General features: G+C 32.9%; 3 protein-coding genes across 3 annotated transcripts; 1 reads left to right on the top strand and 2 right to left on the bottom strand.

Annotated features, from left to right (window-relative positions):
* Positions 1-292: 292 nt before the first annotated feature.
* Positions 293-13,723, bottom strand: LOC110994856 (cullin-associated NEDD8-dissociated protein 1). Its single transcript, XM_022261743.2, has 24 exons — positions 13,494-13,723; positions 13,237-13,406; positions 12,947-13,160; positions 12,564-12,698; positions 12,182-12,339; positions 11,843-12,005; positions 11,213-11,386; positions 10,559-10,667; positions 10,308-10,441; positions 9,718-9,878; positions 9,191-9,396; positions 8,644-8,828; positions 8,185-8,313; positions 7,627-7,758; positions 6,827-6,989; positions 6,343-6,491; positions 5,607-5,776; positions 4,998-5,196; positions 4,500-4,619; positions 3,806-3,943; positions 2,684-2,872; positions 1,990-2,233; positions 1,247-1,393; positions 293-475 (listed from the first exon to the last, which is right to left on the bottom strand). The coding sequence occupies exons 1-24, from the start codon at positions 13,533-13,535 to the stop codon at positions 351-353; spliced, it is 3,756 nt and encodes a 1,251-aa protein (XP_022117435.1). The 5' UTR covers positions 13,536-13,723; the 3' UTR covers positions 293-350.
* A 528-nt stretch (positions 13,724-14,251) lies between these two features.
* LOC110994880 (probable ATP-dependent RNA helicase Dbp73D) lies at positions 14,252-17,156 on the top strand. The gene is made up of 7 exons (XM_022261775.2): positions 14,252-14,336; positions 14,410-14,731; positions 14,839-15,120; positions 15,243-15,420; positions 15,608-16,256; positions 16,485-16,665; positions 16,910-17,156. Exons 1-7 carry the CDS (start codon positions 14,314-14,316, stop codon positions 17,129-17,131), a joined length of 1,857 nt encoding a protein of 618 aa, XP_022117467.2. The 5' UTR covers positions 14,252-14,313; the 3' UTR covers positions 17,132-17,156.
* Positions 17,157-17,212: 56 nt separating this feature from the next.
* On the bottom strand, positions 17,213-19,768 carry LOC110994922. Its single transcript, XM_022261846.2, has 5 exons — positions 19,619-19,768; positions 19,269-19,421; positions 18,985-19,156; positions 18,700-18,847; positions 17,213-18,621 (listed from the first exon to the last, which is right to left on the bottom strand). The coding sequence occupies exons 2-5, from the start codon at positions 19,372-19,374 to the stop codon at positions 18,037-18,039; spliced, it is 1,011 nt and encodes a 336-aa protein (XP_022117538.2). The 5' UTR covers positions 19,375-19,421; positions 19,619-19,768; the 3' UTR covers positions 17,213-18,036.
* Between the last annotated feature and the right edge of the window lie 265 nt (positions 19,769-20,033).

Below are 20,033 nucleotides of genomic sequence, written 5' to 3'. Positions count from 1 at the left end.
ATTAAATGTATAAAAAAAATCAGATGCTCTTTTGTTTTACGACATAAACACATTTTAGAAACGAACATAATGTAAATTCTAACAGGTCTATTAAAAAAAAACTAAATCAGTCTAATTGCACTCTTATCCAGTCTCGTCTCTTTCAGTCAAATCGTGTTGACTGACAGATGAGTACTTTAGCTAAAATAATCCAATTATTCTGATTTTGGGTTAAATGAGTATTCGAGCTGATAAAATACCGCACTGTTACGCACTGATAAAATGCACAATTTAAGCACAAAAAAACAAAGTATAAAGTGGAAAATGTATTAATTTTTTAACATATACATGATTGAGGCCACAAAGTGCGGCTAACTCTGGTCCATGAGGTTGGAGTCGAGGCCGCTGGAGTCCTTCAGAATGGACTCGAAGATCGGCTGCAGCTCGGGGAACGACTTTATTTGAGTCACGAAGTCCATTAAGTGGGGATTCTTTTCTGTAATTAATTAAAATTGTTTTTGAAGTCTTCTCTTACGCAAAACCAAATTTCTGCCAAATATTTAAAGAAATACGTAAATTCTTTTACGCAAAACGTATATGACAGGCGAGAATGTACTAACCAATTCTGCCAAAAATTATACGTGAAGTACCATATTTAGTACCATAAATTACGATTATATTAAATTTAAAATAGAGCCTAGTCCTAAAAGGTATTTAGCCAGTTGATCAAACAGCTGGGAAAATGATATGGATTAATAACGTTTCATAACTTTCCTAGCCTATTGACTGTTAATATAAATTTAGTACTTTCACCACTCTGAAACTCGAAAAAAAACTCTTCAAACTATGAATATGTCGTCGGCAATCCACAACTTTCATGGCGTTTACCAACGTTTAATGAAATACAATAAATACAATGGAAGAGTGTAATGACAATAATTATTATTTTAGCTGTGACTGGCTCGAGCAACTTCATTTTTATATCATATGTTTTATTTCTGTCACATGGTCAGAGTGACCACATCCTAGGCATTTTAATGAATGTTGTTACAAACGCTGCAACTGAATTTATTTCAGACCACTAGTTAAAGGACGCTGTTTAGAAGGCTAGGCTGTTAATTGAATTATTAAGCCCATTGGCTGCAACATATATGTAACTGATCTGCCCTAGATTCCCGACAAAACAATAATTACATCCATCATAGTTAAAAAATTATGCGAACATTATGTTAATTCAAATTGTATCTAATTTCTACCAGTTACTTACCAGCTTCAGGTATCTGCAATAAGGCAGCTGCGGCCCGTAGAGCTGACCGTTTGAGTTCATCCTGTTTCTCGTACTCCTGTTTCACGGAGTTGGCCTTCACTTTCATGGTGCAGGTCGCACGGAGAGGTTCCACTAGACTCTCCAACCCTGAGGAACGAAACATTTGTTTTTGGTTTAAACAACTACTACGCATTGTGTTTGAACACATAGTTTTATATACTAAAGAATATTAATGTTGCGAGTGCTTTTACATGAATTAAAAAAAAACTCACAATCAGCCATGTCACAGCGTGCAACGGACAAATTAAAAATAAGGGCAAAAAAAATATTTATTTTGTAATAATCTATGTTTGGATTTTTTTTTAATTAATGAAGTTACCCTAGTTTGTACCTTACCTTATATCAGATATTTTTGATATTATGGTAATTTACTAAACTTACGAATAGTAATAGTATATTAAATATAGCTCCCACAAACTTCGTTTCGCCTTAACATGATTTATTTCTTTTTTGTCAACCTTACCTTCGTCAAGAGTTAAATAAATAAAATACTCGAATTTGTTTTGAGCTTAGTGGCCTATTTGGGATTAATTTATATTTATATAGATTAAAAGTTGTACCATCAGTCTTTACAAGACTTGTTTGTGAATTGACCTGAATATAACAAAATAAATTTATTAAAATTCACTCACAAAGCAAGAGCAACCTGTTGAAACAAAAAAACCTATATAAACCAGACTTACTCTGCAAAACAACAGCGGGGCACAGGCTAGCCAGCCTCGCGCACATGAGGTAAGTCAACATCTTGATGTCGTAATGGTCTCTGAGGCCGTCTTCCACGTGCCGCAGGAACTCGAACACGTCAAGGCGGTCCAGGCAAGTCCCTAATAGTGTGTACATACACTCGAATGCCGCCTTACGCAGGTCTAAGCCATCGTCCACCGAGTGCTTGAATGGACCCATTTCCACTTCACGTATTAGCTCTTTCTAAAAGTTAATTATAAAGCTTGGTATCGAAGCGGAGTAAACACATGTTGTATTATAACAAATATTGTTTCTTTTAACCAATTTAAATTCGATGTATTTTTTTACATAAAGCTAGGAAATTAATAGGAAATTGTTTGCCTATACTATGATTTTCTAAGATAAAATATTACACAAATTCATACTAGTAAAATTAAATAATATTATCACGGCATTTAGGTTTAAAGTAATATGATGATGTTATATACTAGCGGATCTGACAGGACTGTACACACTTTTCAAATACTTCAGTTACAAATTACTAAAAAAAATCGAATTGCAACCATACTAGAATTCACTTGAACACAAAATCTTATTAAAAACGGTCCAGCCGGGAACTTACACACTACACATATAACAATATAAGTAAAAAAGTCTAAATTTTACAAAATATAACAACACCATACAAATTACCTTGACTTTAGTCTCACTATAAATAGTGGGCAGCACTTGCGGTAGCAGATCTCTGACGAGGCTGGGTTTGTTATGAGCAGCAGAGTTGAAAGCCACCAAGGCCACTCGACGCACGCCAAGTTCCGGATCGCGTAGGGGCACTAGAAGCTCCGCCATACAGGCACGAAGGAGGCCGTCTATTGCTTGCGGCTAAACAATTTTTAGAAGACAATAAGGTGGTGGCTTTTAATAATTTTATTTTACTATTGTTTTGTATTGTTATGATGTTTTTACGCTGCAAGCAAGTATTTATTGTGCACATAGAAAGGTTCGTGTTTTGGGCCGGCAGAAGATTATATGTCAGTCCACACATTCGATAATGAAACTTCCATAATTAAAAGGAAATACAGGAAATATATATTAAACTCAGACTTACAATTAGAATATTAGAAAATGCACAGTAATTAATACAGGAGTATCGTCTAATGAATATGGATTTAGTAATGGCGGTTGGGGGCACATAGTTCCTAGTCGGGTCAATGATACCCCGTATTAATCTCATTATTCATAACAAAGTGGCGATGGTTTATTCGTATTTGCCGCCACAAGTGAACTGCCGAGATGGGAATGGACTAAGAGTGAGCATCACAAAGAACACTGTTCTTATCAAGTACATGCCAAACTAACGGAAATATCGGAATATGTCAAATAACTTGATGGATGTTATCATTGTTTGTATGGAGACACCATAATATAATTTTCAAAGTAAAAAACACATGAGACAGACCAGTTAAAATTTAAAATGAATACAAACATGTCTAACCTGCGCATTGTTTATTAAAAATAAATCAGTGGCACTACAACCTCTTTAGGTCTTGGCCTTAAATTTTTGAATCTGTTTCATGATCATTTCTTAAATCTAATAGGCAAGTAGGTGATCAGCCTCCAGTGACTGACACACGTCATCGACACTTTGGGTCTAAGACATGTCGGTTTCCTCACGATGTTTTCTTTCACCGTTCGAGCTAATGATAAAAGGGCACATAGAAAGTCCATTGGCCCGGGATCGAACCTACGGCCTCAGGTATGAGAGTCGCACGCTGAAGCCACTAGGCCAACTCTGCTCTGGGCATTGTTTATTACCTGATCAGAAATGGTGAATTTGACGGCCGTTACGGCTGTGGTCCTAGTTAATGGTTCGGGAGACTTGAGGAACTCCTTGAGGTGTGGCAACAAGTCTTGCGGCTCCAGGAGACACAACTTTCCCAGACATTCAGCAACCTTGAAAGTTAAAAAAAAAATTATGTTAAAAAAAATACAATAGTGGAATTGCTTTTGGGTAATAAAAGTTATCGATTACAACGAAATGTCTATTATTATGTCACAGAGCAGAAAGAGAGATGTTGTCGCAAAATTTCCCATAGAATATACAGGATAAGTTATAGACAACTTATATTTTGAATAAATTTATAAATAGCTAGTTATGTATAAAGTTTAATTATAAGACTGTACTACTTTCAAAAGTGTAGTTCTAGCTATACGAATTTATAAATGCAGTATTAGTTAATATTTGGACGATGAGATTAAAAGAGTATGCAATTAGCTAAAATTGGATGCTGACGGCAAAATGTAACATATGGATAATGTAAGAAGAGGCTTACTCCTATACTATACTATTATATTTAGTGTAATCTAAATGTAGAAACGAAAAAGCTTATTTTTTTTCTCTGAGCAATGGTCTTCTAATTTCTATTGAGACTGGCCATTTCAGTACACAAGTCCTAAGCATTTCATACCTAAAAGCCCATATTATATTTTTAGTCTATTATATACATACGACGTTCCGAGATCCTTCTTCCGCGCATTGGCAGTGTTTTGAAAGTTGAATCCAAATTTCCGGAATGAAAGGCCTCAATGCTTCCACACCCTCAGGTGTTGTTGATTCGCAGGCGATTATCTAGAAAATTACCGTCTTATATAAAAATGTATTAGAAAAATACTCAAAATTGTTTTGACACATATTGAAATCTAATGTAAGGTTAAGAACACACTATTCATTTAACGAATCGTAAGATGGTACAATGTCAATGTCATTAATGTTTTAAAATTTAAAATATTTTAAAATCCATTCAATAGTACTTGTTCATTAATCCATTAAGCATGTTTATAATTTTAATAACAATTATGATCACATTTCAACTATTAAATAGGGCGTAAGGTTTACTAATTCCATATTTTGTATGTTCTTAAATAAATTTAATTTATGTTATAATAAGATCTATTCATAGTTAAAAAAAAACATAAATTAGATGAAGCCAATTATAAAAGTGTAAACCTCTCTAAGTGAGTGAAGTAGTAGATACTGCCTTTTTGGCTGGGCCTCGATCTCGCCCAATATGAAAGGCAGGAATTCGGGCAGGTTGCCAACAGCCACTGAGCCGAGGGCGTAACTCGCCGCAGATTTCACTTCCTCGGAAGACGGTGTGAAGGAATTCAGAAGCACTTCCTTAAGATTCGGTATTGAGCTTAGATCCCTGTAAAAAGTTTAACATTTTAATAATATTTGGTTGTGAAAAGGTATTAATATTTTGCTTTAGACAATTCAAGGAACAATTGGATTTGCCATAAAATAAAAATTGTTATCAGAAATACTAATTATTAGCTTAATTACTAAGGCTGCGCACATACGTTTTGCAAGTTACTTTTCTTTTAACACATATGTATATGTATTGAACAAAAAAATATTCTTTACTATTATACTAGTATAATATAGTATTTATAGAATTATATAAAAAATCACAACAAAGAAAAACAAAAAGTACAATAAGAATAATTTAAAACATGAATATAAAAACCATGACTAAACATTTGATTTGTCCACAGTTACTTTTTAACAGAGCTTAACGAGAAACGGGAAACGTATAAATCTAACAATGAAACGTACAAATGGCGTCCGATCTCAGCGATAGCCAATAACGCGAACATATGCACGGTGTCCGAGGGAGGGTCTGCGGCGTCCCGAAGGAAAGCCCGCGTCGTCTGCAGGGCTTCGCCCCCCGCACTTCCGCCCCCAACCACTACTGCCGCTACGCACTTCGCTAGCGAGTGATATGCCTGTGAAATATAGACGACCATATTGAAGTAAGAAAGTATTGGCACAGTGACTGAAGGGTGCGACCCTCTACGCTCAGGTCGTTGGATATACGTAGCCATGGACTTCTTTTAATATGCCGCAATTACCACTGGCTCGTATGGTAAAAGCATCATGAGAGAACCAACACCAACCGAAAGAACATCGCCGACTTGTTCAATAACACATACAGAAGTCTTGTGTGTGAGTTGTAGCGCCACTACTATTTTCTGTTTACGTTATCATACGTAAACAGTACGCCGCTTGTGGCCCATTTTGTCCATGTGAAAATGGTAACCATGGTAACAAATTTTAAACATAGTTTTTTTATAGAACAGGAGGCTAAGTTTATCTTTAGTCCACGTTATATTGAAGCCGAGCGTAATTAGGGTCGTATCACAATTGAAAATGTATCTGCTGTCTAAGGCAGCGTTAAAAAATATGATTGTATATATTATCGAAATACGCTAAACGAAAACTTTTTTAAACAATATGTATAATTTATCGCAAGTGTTTTTTATTAAAAAGCTATAATAAAAACTATATGTACCTGCTTAATATGATGGGCGGTGGCGTTGTGGTCGGTATTCCTGTGCACCGGCGCCACCAACAAGGCCAACAGTTCTCTTCTGGAACACCCAGGTACATCCGCTTCCACCAACGCCGATAGTACGCCTACCATTGCTTTTAAGGCACCACCTGGATTTTCAAACCACAATTATTAAATATATTGACAATAGGATTCTAATGAGTCAATGAGATGGAAACCAATGGCTTTCCGTAATCCATAATTGCCAAATATAGTAGATAAAAATAGTATGTTCGTCCGAAATTAAAGTAATGATAATATTATATTTAAGGAGAATGACCATACTTCATTGAAATATTCACGCATTTCTCAATCGAGCATGTAAAATATAGGAATACCTATATAATTGTTAAAATGCATCTTTACTTTACTTTTCCAAATTTTATATATAATATATATATAATAATAAAAATTTTTGGTATAAATAAATGAACATGAGGTAAACCTTGAAGCAACGGTGAGTTAGCCAAGGCCAGTATGTTGGGAGTGAGCGCCTCGTGTCTGAGGGCAGCGGGGCAGCGGCGGCAAACATTGGACACCAGCGACAGAGCTGTTTGGGCGCAGTGTAAGTCCACCTCCGATACTAAAGCCGGTACTTCCGTCAGCACCTACAAAATTTGATTAAATTGCTTTAATAAATAATAAGATGATAGATAGCTGATCCGGCAAACGTCGTTTTGCCATGGGTATTATTTCTAGGAAACATTTTTTTAGTTCAAATTCAAAATTTTATACTATAATAAAAATAGGGGTTTATTGCAGACGGGTGAAAATTAAGGGTTGTATGTATTTCTTTATGTTGTATCATAAATTAAAAAAAAAGAGGTGCGGTGTGTCCATCTTAATGATTTGAGATATAGATAGTATCCGATTCTCAGACTTACGGAAAATGCATAAAAAATGTCATAAGAATCGGTGGAGTTGTTTCGGAGGAGTATGGGAACGAAAATTGTGACACGAGAATTTTATATATATAGATAGATAGAACATATTATATATGTAATTTTAGAAATGATACTTGTATTAATTATATAAATTATCATTATTATTTATTTTTTAATCTATGAAATTGTACCAACTCTCCTTACGACTTCAAAGCGAACTCGCCCACGGCAAGGCTATTAATTTATGATATAAGAGGTTGTTAAAAAATTATTAATCTTGTTCTAACTTTCTACATGTCTACCTTCATTTTAATGACTTCATTTATTTATTGCATGCAGAAATGTAAATGTTTTAATTTACCTTACTCAACAGCTCTATACTGATGTGATCGCTATAATTCTGTACTAGTGTGTCAAGTAGAAGCAGCGTCGACAATTTCAAAGCCCTTTGGTTCTTACGTAGAAATGATCCGAGAATGGGCACTGCATCGGACTGAAATATTTTCATTACATAAAATTACGTTATGGCTTAAATTTCTTGTTTTATTTATCTATTTTATAGTTAATCAAGTGATAAGACCCAGAGACAGAGATGGGCAGCCCACTTGGCATTAATACCGAGTACACGGATATAGGGTATACTATGGACGTAACAGACAAAACCAAGGATAGGTAGACCAAGACCTTTGAAAATCCTGGCGAATAATGTAAATTATAGTTCTCAGATTAATTTGACTGAAAAATCAACGCGAGAAAAAAAATACAGCGATTGATAAATTATAAAAACGCAAGAAGAATTTATTTCAAACTGGGAAATTAGAATGCACAATTTGGATATTGTTGAGTGTGGCCAAAACATGTTCTTATAACTTCTTTATAACATATATTGTACATTTAAAAAATTGTAACAATTTCTTACCAATATAGGTCTGAGATCAATTCTCAGAGGTGATGAAGCAATTTTTGTGAGGGCCTTAACGGTTGTAAGTCTTGTGATTTCATTTCTCAGTCTTTCCAAAAATATTGGAAGACACACTGGTAGCTCATTCTAGAAAAAATATGAAATAAATTATTTATTAATGATTTAGAAATGGTTTAATTGACTCAAGAATGTGAATTATTTAAAAAAATTGTTTTGCACTGAATAAAATTTTCCTGGCAGCTGTGTGATTAAAAATGTGTCTATCAGTTGATAATCATTGGGGTTACCCTGTAATTTGAATAAAACATACCATAATTTTTGTACCATGTAATGCGGTAAAGTTTACATTGTATGGGAAATGGTATGGAGTTTCACATTAAATCACGTTACACGGAGTTTATATTTTGCTAAATAAATATAAAGGTATTTCTACTTACATAATTTTTAATCTCATACCTGTAAATAATCACCAAAGTGACATATAAGTTGTCCACAGGTGGCAATAGCCCGTTCTTTCACCTCCTGGTCCATGTCAGTCGCACGTAGTCGTACGAGCGTACACTCGTACATCGCGGGGATGAACGGACGAAACTCTTCCGGTGCGGGCTCCACTTCGATACATTCGTTATTTTCTATGTTATCTAAAGGTTAATAAACAACTAATGTAGAAGTTTGAAGAAAAATAAAAGATTGATTTCTCACACTATATTTAGTGTTTTAAAAGTATTATCTTCGATTAAACATCCAAAATCGACTTTGATTACAATTTTTTCTATTTAATTTCGCTTATTTAATATAGTTTTTAAACTATGTTTAAAAGTGTATGGATTTATTTATACAAGTTCCGTATATGCAGTTTGATTATAAGTTCATAATTTTCTCATAAGTAATTAGCCTTTTGTACCAATCTAAGAATTACTTACAAGTTAAATGAACCAAAGTTAAGAATTACAAACTCCATTCCATGGTATCTCTTGGTAAAACTAACAGTTCATCAACCTACCCAGTGGTCTCATGATCTTAACCAGCGCCTGCAGAACCCTCAGCGCTTCAGCGGTAACCTTATAGAAGGGATCAGACACGGCGGCCAACACGGCCGGTAATAACGCAGTCACGTGGGCACGAAGCCCCGCAGCACCCGGACCCCGGGACACCCACCAGATGAACACCAGGGTTTCTATTTTCATTGAGGACGCTGTGCCTTTGTCCCTGAAAGATGAATGGAAATTTAATATTTAACTCACTCAAACAGAAGAGTTTGTGTAAAGCACTGATCTCAATGTTATGAAAAATAGGTATGAAGTATAAACCGACATGTACTTTAAATCTAAATATTATTGATATAACCAAAATGTTGCAATGAATATTTTTATAACAAAAACACATTGAACGAATAATTATAATAGTTGACAAGTAACTTTTAATAGTTTCTTGTAACCAACAGACTTATTGGTCAATCTAAATGGTTGGATCATTAAATTTCACATTAACTTAAGTATAAAAAATACTGCAGTACAAATGAATACTCACATAAGGGGTGGTGTGAGAGCCCTTATGACCTTAGCGGCATGGTCAGTGAGGCAGCCAGGAGCCGCGGCTAACAACTCCCGCAGTAATGCGAGTGCGGCGCCACGGGCGCGTACGCTACGACCGCGAATGACGCGAAGAGCGCCACGAACGATACTTGGCACCTGTATACAAGTAATTAAACAAAACTACTTGAAACATGATCCAAAATTATTTATCGTTCCTAGCATCATTTAAGTCTATATACTGTAAAGTGTAAATAAATCAAATATACAGATATTCTTTATCTGTATATTTAAAAGTTGCCCTTAGTCCCCGTGCATGAATCCATATATCACAAATATTGAACCGATTTTTGTAAAACTGGTATATACCTGATTTAAATATCAGATCACATACCTACTGGTTACATAAACACCATATTTGAAGTCAGTAAAATACAATCAATCTCACAGCACAACAGTTACTCAAAGTCTGCAAATTTTGTCATGTACACAGGAGATGATCAAGCAAAGATGAGTAAACAAACAGACTGGTCTACGTCCATCCATGGTAGGCTTCGACTACTTAATACTTACTAGCCGATTACATACCCTTTGTATAAGCAGAGCTTGGGGAGAGTTGTCAGTGGGTGCGATAGACACTTGTAAGGCGGGCGGAGGTTTTGTTGCTCTCAGTAAAGCCGTGTACGCACTGAGGATGTCGCACTTGACATTTTCTTCACGCTCTGTAACAGGAATAATTCAATCCAATTGTCTTAAAAATATTAACCAATATAAAGAATAGATCATTATCCTTCTGAAGGTGAGGTAATTTTTAGAACAATTTAATTTTAAAAAATTACCTTTGAACCTGGCAATTAAAGCTGGCGACACAGTTTGGTACATTTCCGCCAAGAGCTCGTGACGCGTAGATATCACTGATTCAAGACATTTAGCGGCTGCACGCCGCACCTAGGAATTAGATTTTATACATGAGCAAAAATATATATCAAGTCTTAATCAAACAAAACCACTTAATGCCCACACTATTAAATAAAAATAGTTTTATACTACAATTCCGGCTTTAGAAATTTACAAGCCTTTAAATATGCCTACTTACAACTGGCTTAAATCAATATCATATAAATTGTTCACCTCTTGGAATCAAGGCGAAATCACATTTATTTATAAGTTGTCCAAATGATTATAGAAAATTTGCCGATTTTACAGTACTATTTAGTGTTATAAGTTTTTTCGTTTAAGCTTACTCCTACATCATTATGACAAATTTACATAGACACAGTTTTTTAATGTGTAAATTATTCTAATTAACAATTAACACAAAGCAATTGTAAGAGAATTGTTGATTATTGGCTAACTGTTAATAACACTGTTACTGCATATAAAAACTACTTTCATTTAAAAAACAAAAAATATACTGATCTTATTTATACTATTCCACTTTGCATTATCTCACCATGAAATAAATATTTTGATTAATATAAGTAGAATTTCACCTTCCATGACATGTCGTCATCATCAGAGTATTCTTCAGAGTCAGACTCAGGGTCTGCATCAGGTTCAAAGGACTCCTCTTCCATATCCTCATCCTCTCCACCACCACTTTCCTCCTCATCTTCATAGTTATAGTTGGGGTCATATGTTATCATCTTAAGGCAGAGGTCTATTATCTATAAGAAATTAATTATATACTTGTATGTATAAAAAAAACATCTTTTAAAGTGGTGTTTTGGCTGTTAAATTTATTCTCAGAGATTCACAGAATTATTTTTTGTAACAAGCAGGAGGCTCAGCTGATTTTAAGTGATAGTGTAAGGCAAATAGCATTGCGTAAATTATTTAACTATTCATTTACACCAGACAAATAAACTTTGGTAATAGTAATTTCACAATGTATATTAATTTCAATCCCTAATTTTTTCTATCATTTATTATTACACAATCCATAGATGGGTAAGTAGTTGGGTTTAATACCAAATTCTTCCCTGATATTCCTTCCTCAAAACATAACCAGAATTTTAAGACAACTTTTTAACAACAAAATTTTTGATTTATGACATATAACAAAAGTTGCAACTTGGTTCAAAAGATGTGATACTGAAAAATGTAAATTTTGCAATACTTACAGTAGGAATATGTGGCTGAACCTCTTTTGGGCACTTTAAAACAATGGCTTCCAGAGCCTGAAGGCAATGCTCTCTCAACTCCTCATCAGAGTCCGTTGAATGTTCCAGCACTTGTGGTGCCACTCTCCACAACTGTTCACCGAATCTGTGTCCAGCTTGACGGCTAAACATTAATAATTATTATTAAAGATGTTATTGTAGTTCCAAAAGATACAAGAAAACTATTAAAATTAGGAATAAAACAAACATGACTCTGAAATAGAAATTCAATAGTTTTATATAATAGATAGGTACAAAAGTAATCTTTCATGATTGCTTAAATTTTAGGTAAACACATACCAAATAGAGGCAATGCATTGTATATGTGTACGGCTGACGCTAGCTGATGAAGATGTGCTCAATCCCTCCAAAAGATGATCAATTAATTTGTTGTACAAAGTTGCATTACAGGACATTACTAAGTGAGAAAGGGCTACAATGGTTCGCTTACGAACAGCCTGTAAGAACATCAGAATATTATACACATACACATTTTAGAAATAAAAAAGTAACTTTATGACAATAGAATAACTAAGCATTAACCAAATAGTTATATGAATGTGACAGACATTCAGGGTTGCTCCTTCAGAAATTTTCTTACAAGTATAAGTAAACGATTTTATTTTGAAATTTTAATTAAATTTTTACAGTACAAGAATTGTATTATTGTAATATACATTACCTGTCTTGGAGAAGCAAGTTGGGGCAACAATGAATTCAACAACATTGGATGAAATGATATTAGCAGTCCACCAAACCTGCTAAGTAGGTCAGCCAAAATATCTAGAGCTTCTAATTGCACCGAAACATCTTCTTGCTACAATAAAATACATTTAAAGTTTGTTAAATTGTATTGTTTGATATTAGCTTTAATATTTGCAAAGGTATGATTTACAAAATGAAAACAACTTCCTTTCTAAAATATTACACACTTGGTATAACTTCTTTAATTATCACTCAAAACCTTCAAACATGGTCAAAGTATTAATATTTACATAAGTGTGTAAGTGTCATTAGAGTCAATTCAAAACATAATAAAAAAATTAAAAGATTAAAAATGTATACCTTCTCAATAGCACTGCTTAATCGGCCAGTTATTTTCTTGCACACATTTGCTGCTAATGTGTTAGATCCTAAAGGCAACTCTGATATGACAGTCTTTAGCCCAATGCTGCTTATATCTCTGAGTTGTTCAGTATCAGACAACATGTTTGCACATAAAGTTTCCACGATGCCCTCCACTTGATATTCCTTTACTTTATTCACAAGTGGGCCCAGACTGTACAAATAAATTTATCTATATAATCAATTTTAATATTTAGTAAAGTGATATATGTATGGAATCCAAAACATACCATTTAACTGCTAAATTTTGAACCTCTCCGTTTTTATCTTCAAGCAAACGAAGCAACATTTTTACAACCTTTCTTTCAGAATCATCATCCAACTTTATGCTGTCTTTTTGGAGTTCAGTCATCAAATCATTTGTAGCCATAAAACGAAAGTCCTTGTCATTTGATGTCATCTACATGGATAAAAATTACGTTTGTATATTTAAAGTATAATCACAATTCTGAATTTAGAAATTTCAAAAATATTAAACACCGGTTACCTTCTCGAGAAGATTGGCGATTTGATAGGAAACACTAGCCATTTTGATAGGATTTATTATATTTTGTTCTAAAAACTCAAGTTCATATTACTACATATGAGTAATTTTTTATTTCAGTAATTAATAAATAGTATGATGTTGATATATCTGAGATAAATCAACTTTTATTTCACAAATGTGGAAAATGGAAAGATGAAAAATAATGCACGGTCGGAATATTCAATTTAATGATCAAATCATAAATGCTGACAACTGTCAATGCCAATAAAATTCACAGATTATAGAAGAATGAATAATGTAATCCATGACAAAATATTTTTTAAGCATGCGCTAATCGCTTTCGGCGAAGCTAATGTCTGCCTTCTCTCCTAGTATGTTCCTTAATTTTTCTATAAATTTCCTAATTCTTTATATATTACCTACACGTATACAATATTTACTCTATATATTTATCCATATCTCTCTTGACTCTTCTATATTTCCTTCGGTAAATTAAATGTTTACATTATTACTAGCGTAGTTCAGAAGAAAATCTATTCTATTTGGCATAAGTTAGTTACTTATAGTAACGCAACTAACGCAAGTAAAAGTTTTTATACCTCCAATGAATCACGTCCATTGCGTACGGGCTATCTGATTGAAGTTTCCACTCTTCCTAATCTGTGCTTTTGAGGTTATGTTTTGAATTAAGTTTTAATTTTCATGAGACATGTGAATATTGTTTATATGTATTTTTAATATCTGTAGCCGACTTTTAAAAATGTTATAAAATTGATTTAAATAGTCCAATAAGTTTTAAAAATTGGCAATATCTTCAAGTATGGATTTATTTATTATTAACAGGTATTGTAAATACACATTAAAATTTAAAATAATTTGCTTAAATCTTACGTTTCATGTACTATTAATTATTCAGATATACAGGAGACGCTGAAGACAATTTAGCAACTCAAGAATCCGTCCATTTATTAAAACTAAAGCAAGCAATTGAAGATAGGAAAAAAGCATCTTCACAAAAACTAGGTTCTGAATCTTGTGAAACTGCACCCAAAAATGAAAAACATGAGGACAATAGCGAATTACACACCGACAATATTTATATGGATGCTGCACAGAATCCATTGAAGGAGTTAGAAGAAAAAGTTGTATTAACAAATGTTAAACCAACAGTTGAAAAGACAAATATTATTAGTGAATTTAAAGTACTTGGAAGTAGTGACTTTGAGAAAAAACCAAAGGTATTTTAAAATTACCCAGCCTGGAATTTTAATTATTATTGTTTTGTGAAATGTGATGCCCTTACACTTAGTATCTCACATACCAATGACTTATTTTCATGTTTCAGGTAGAAAGAGTTTTGCCATATTGGTTGTCTCATGCCTATAGTGTGTCCAAGAATCTTCAAAATCTCAAATGTAAAGTTGAAGACCAAGCATGGTTACACAGTACACTGAAAAAGACCTTGGCAAGTGAAGGAGTTAAAAATTTGTTTCCAGTACAAGAACAAGTTATTCCATTTATATTGAAAGAACAGAGCCTACCTGCTCCATTATGGCCACATGATGTATGTGTTTCTGCTCCAACAGGTAGTGGAAAGACACTATGCTTTGTGTTACCAATCATTCAGGTAAACTATAAACAATTTAATTTAAAAAATAAATGTTTAGATAAATAAAATAAAAATCAATAATAATTGGACAGGCTAATTATTATTGATTTAACTACTTAATTTAAATGTTTACTTTATAGAGTCTAATGCCAGAACTAGGACACCACATAAGAGCATTAGTAGTGCTGCCTGTACAAGAATTAGCAACACAAGTATCTGCTGTATTTCGCAAGTATTGCACTAATACTGGTCTTAAAGTGGCTTTGTTAAGTGGAGCAACACCATTTCAAAAGGAACAACAACAAATATTAAAAAACAGTAAGGCATTTTAAACACATGAAGAGAAACATATGAATTAGAACACAATAATTAACTTAAATTCTATGTAACTTCACAACAAATTCCTTGGGCTTTACATTATTTTCCTTGCATTTAGATGGATATCAGTCAAAAACTACAAACTACCTGTGTTACCTTATTTGTTCAATCTCAGTTTACTTTTTAGCTGAAACTCATGGCTGGATCAGCACAGTAGACATAATTGTTTGCACAGCAGGAAGACTGGTTGAACATCTACAAAATACTGAAGGATTTACTCTAAAATATTTAAAATTCCTTGTTATTGATGAAGCTGATAGAATTATGGATAATATACAAAATGACTGGCTTTATCATATGTATAAGCATATTCAACTGGAAGGCCATGCATCAAACAAAATTGCCCAACTAAATTGGGATTTCATCTGCAACACAAAAAGCCCACCTCAGAAGCTTCTTTTCTCTGCAACTTTATCACCTGATCCTGAGCTACTAGAGCAGTGGGGATTATTTCAACCAAAATTATTTTCAGTTGCACCAATATCTGATACTTTGAACAAAAATTCTAAAAAGTATTCAACGCCTGATGAATTAAAAGAACAATTTGTTACATGTTCCACAGAAGAAAAGCCATTGATTCTGTATCACTTATTAGTAGAACAAAAATGGGACAAAGTTTTATGTTTTATGAATTCAGCACAATCAGCACACAGATTAACGGTTCTTCTTAACAATTGGGCAGAAGGAAAGATAAAAGTGGCAGAATTGTCAGCTTCTTTAGATAGATCATCTAGAGAAAATGTGTTAAAGAAATTTAGACTTTCTGAAATTAATGTGTAAGTTATATACAAAATATTCCAAACATTCATTCTAATATGTAATAACTTCTATGTAAATTTAAAATCTTAGTTCTGCAGTCAAACAGAAGCAACTATTGCCTAGCCAAGAATCTAAACTGCAAAAATCACCATTAAATGCAATTAAGATTAAAATCATAATTTTGATTCAAGTTTTTTAAATTTTTCAGTATTTTATATAGAACCAAAATTTTTTTTACATTTTAGAATTGTAAGCACTGATGCCTTAGCCAGAGGAATTGACATACCAGACTGCAACTTTGTACTGTCATATGATCCCCCAAAAAATATAAAAACATATGTACATAGAGTGGGGCGCACAGGAAGAGCTGGCAGACTTGGAAACGCTGTAACTTTTTTGGTTCAGAATCAACTACAAATGTTCAAGGTTTGTGTGGTGTATTACATTTTGTATATATATCTTAAAAAGGACAGGTATAAGGCATGCTAGAGTCTCTAATCCTGAAACATTGAGTCAAGACTCAAAAGATATATGTATTACAAGTTGGATTTTAATCATTGAGTACTAATTCCATTTGTTGTTGTATGTTTTGTTAATCCCAGTTTTAATTATATATAGTATGTTACCTTGTTTCATTTATTTAAAAAATACTGTGCATTTGATGTTGCAGGAAATTTTGCAATCAGGAGGGAAGGAAAATATTCCTCAAATAGAATTTACGTCAAATATGTTGGAGCCGCTAATAGATAGTTATCAGAGAGCAATACAATTTACTAAACTATCAATTCAAAGTGAAATTGAAAACAAAGTCAAAAAGTCCATTGAACTAAAGAGAGGTGCTAAACAGAAAGCACGAAAAAGAAAACTCAGTGAAATTAAAAGTAATAATTAGCTTTTCAATATATGTTGAAACCACAGCTTATTTTACTGAATACCTACTTCTTACTTTGTACTGTGATACAATAAAAACCTAACTGAAGATGCAATACTTAAAAACATCTGAGAATAGTATTAAAAAAAACTATATATTTATTTAAATATTTTTTATTACATTCTAAGTTTGTCATGTTATTTTTGTTTCTGAATAAAAAAATATTCACCTCTAAATCTATGACAAATATAATATGTATCATTTATTACTCAAATTGGGAGTGAATAAAATAAGCAAAATTTAAACATCTTAATAGCACAACAGAAAAGTACATCTGCAATGGTCTGCTAACATGGGAGCTAATAACAATAAATGTACATACACACAATAAGATTAACAAAAACATTCAGAAGATATTTAGATATATATATAATATATTTTATATGTATGATGTCCAGTAACATGCATGGGTCCTCAATACATGTGTGATGTGCAGTAGTAAGAAAGAAATTGGGTTGTAATCATAAATTTTGGTAATTTAAAGCACATTGACAACTACCTCCAATGAACTGTTTTGAACAATTGAAGACCTACATTATCAAATTCTAGATCTAATGCTCATTCCATACTCTAAATATACAAAAAGCTTATGAGATGTATGAGTTGCTGAGTTTAACTTTACTCTTGACTAGTAGTTTTAAAGCAATCCTACTACTTGCTACATACATAACTTAAAGAGAATATTAATGTAGCAGTAGCTTTTACACTTAGAACTTCATATAATGTACATATTTATAATTTTATAGTAGAAAGTTACTGTATGTTGTTATTACGAAGATTAAATTATAATACTTGGTGGGTATTCAAAGTAAAAAAAATTAGGCTGGTGAATTAATTTTGATTGTCATTGTAAACATTTAAGACAGTCAAAGTTTAATTAAATCTTCATTTGTTATATCTAAAGAGTCTCTACTGTTGCTATTCGTATTGCTTCCTGAATTTGTATTGGATTGTTTAGGCAATATTTTTCTTCTAGGAGGAATTGGAGCAGGATCTAAAATGCTACTTTGAGCTAAAGTCTTTCCTTGCTCCGAAAACATTTTGAGGTCTTTACTTGCTTCAACTCGTTTGTTGTTTGGTGACAACTTTGTTCTTACAGGTGGGCTAGGAGCAGCTCTTGAATATAAGGGTCTATTGTCAAAAATAGATATATCTATGGGATTCAAACTAGATGTTAAGATTGATGTCTTACTTTTTTCCAATGTATAGCCTTGGTTTTCTTCCTTATTTATGCTGTCAGTATAAAATGTAGTTGTATTCTGATATTCTGACCTCAAGTGTTTGTGAGCTTGAACATCTGACTTGCTCCTCTCAAGTGTAAAGGCTCCATTGGTGTGGAGATGACAGCTAAATGAGTTTGTGTTGACTGTGCATGCTGGAGCTGTTGAAAAGGGTATTGATGGTGCCCACAAACATGCACCATCATTACGTGGTACCAGCAGCAATGGATCCTGAAAATTATTGTTTCAAATCATAAGTATTACTTACATTAAGACTTCATAAAGTTAAAACAAAAGTCAATACCTTACCTTGCCAGTAATAGAGTATATCTTAGACTGAAGGGCATGCAATTGGTTTCTTAAGTACTCATATGAACACTGTCTTAACTTCAAAACCCACTGTACCACATTATCTTCACTTCGAGCAGCAAATATATGCCGTTTTTCAGGTTCATCTCTGATAAAAAAGTTTACTTAAGCATGTTGAAATTAATTAATCATTTCAAAACATTATTTATGTGTATGATGATGTCTTTAAATGATTGATAATAACAAATAAATAGGTTTGAGAACTGTATTTAAATAACAACTCACATAAAGGAAATGGAGAAAGAAAAAGAAATATGGTGTCCATGTTCCATTTGTACCGAAGAATTTTCCATAACAAATACACCAGCTGGCTGTTTGGTGTCAAATTTCCCCATTTCACTTATTTTGAAATAAAATAAGTAATTGTTTATTAATCTAAACCAACGTTCTTTGAATACTAAAAAATAATACAAACATAAAAATAAATTATGTTAATCGAGTAGATAGAGTGAAAAATAAACGATTGAAATTTTTTTCATACTAATTTTACATCTCTTAATAAAAATTACCTGTCTGATTCCGGTAATTGCCTGTAACTTTTTTATAATTTAGTCTTCCTTCCATAACACAAGGTCTGTCACTTAAAAGAGACAGCTCTCGAATATTGCATTTCATTTTATATGAGTTTTAATAGTAAAACAGCTTTAATTCATAATAAACACCTGCAAGGGAATGCGTTCATTTATTGATGAGAAGTGACTAGCAATTGGTTTGCTCGGCTGACTAATTAAATTATGATGTTATTGTAGTATTTATTAGACTGGAGAACATTGTAACTGTATGAATTTTATTTAAAAGCCATATTTGGTATTAAGAATATAATAAAGACACTGATAGACATTAGAATTTATAAACTTACAATTAGAAATGTTGAAAACGCTATAAATAAATTGATAACAGAAATAACTTGATGCTAAATTCTTACAAACATATTATGTTTAATCAATAATTATTTATTAATAATAATTTTTATTTAATTAAATCGGTGATTGTTTTCAAAATGTATTTTTATATATTATCTGTCAGTTGTCAGACGGTATTATTAGAATAACGGTTCTGGATCCGAGACAAAATCACTCTTCTAGAGGCGTGACTCTTGACGCACAAATGCTAATCGAATTTGTAATTGTATAGGAATGAGCTCACGCATTGCCACTAGACCAATACAAAACATACAAATGAGTTCGTAGCTGGAGGGTCACACCCGTTGAAATATGATTTTTATATATAATATTACTGTAGTCGGGTTTAAAATTTCTTAGGATCAAATAAGG

The sequence above is a fragment of the Pieris rapae genome, chromosome 1 (assembly GCF_905147795.1).
Source record: "Pieris rapae chromosome 1, ilPieRapa1.1, whole genome shotgun sequence".
Lineage (NCBI taxonomy): Eukaryota > Metazoa > Arthropoda > Insecta > Lepidoptera > Pieridae > Pieris > Pieris rapae.
The sequence above is the reverse complement of the archived record's forward strand: the minus strand, read 5'-3'. Positions and strand labels throughout refer to the sequence as shown.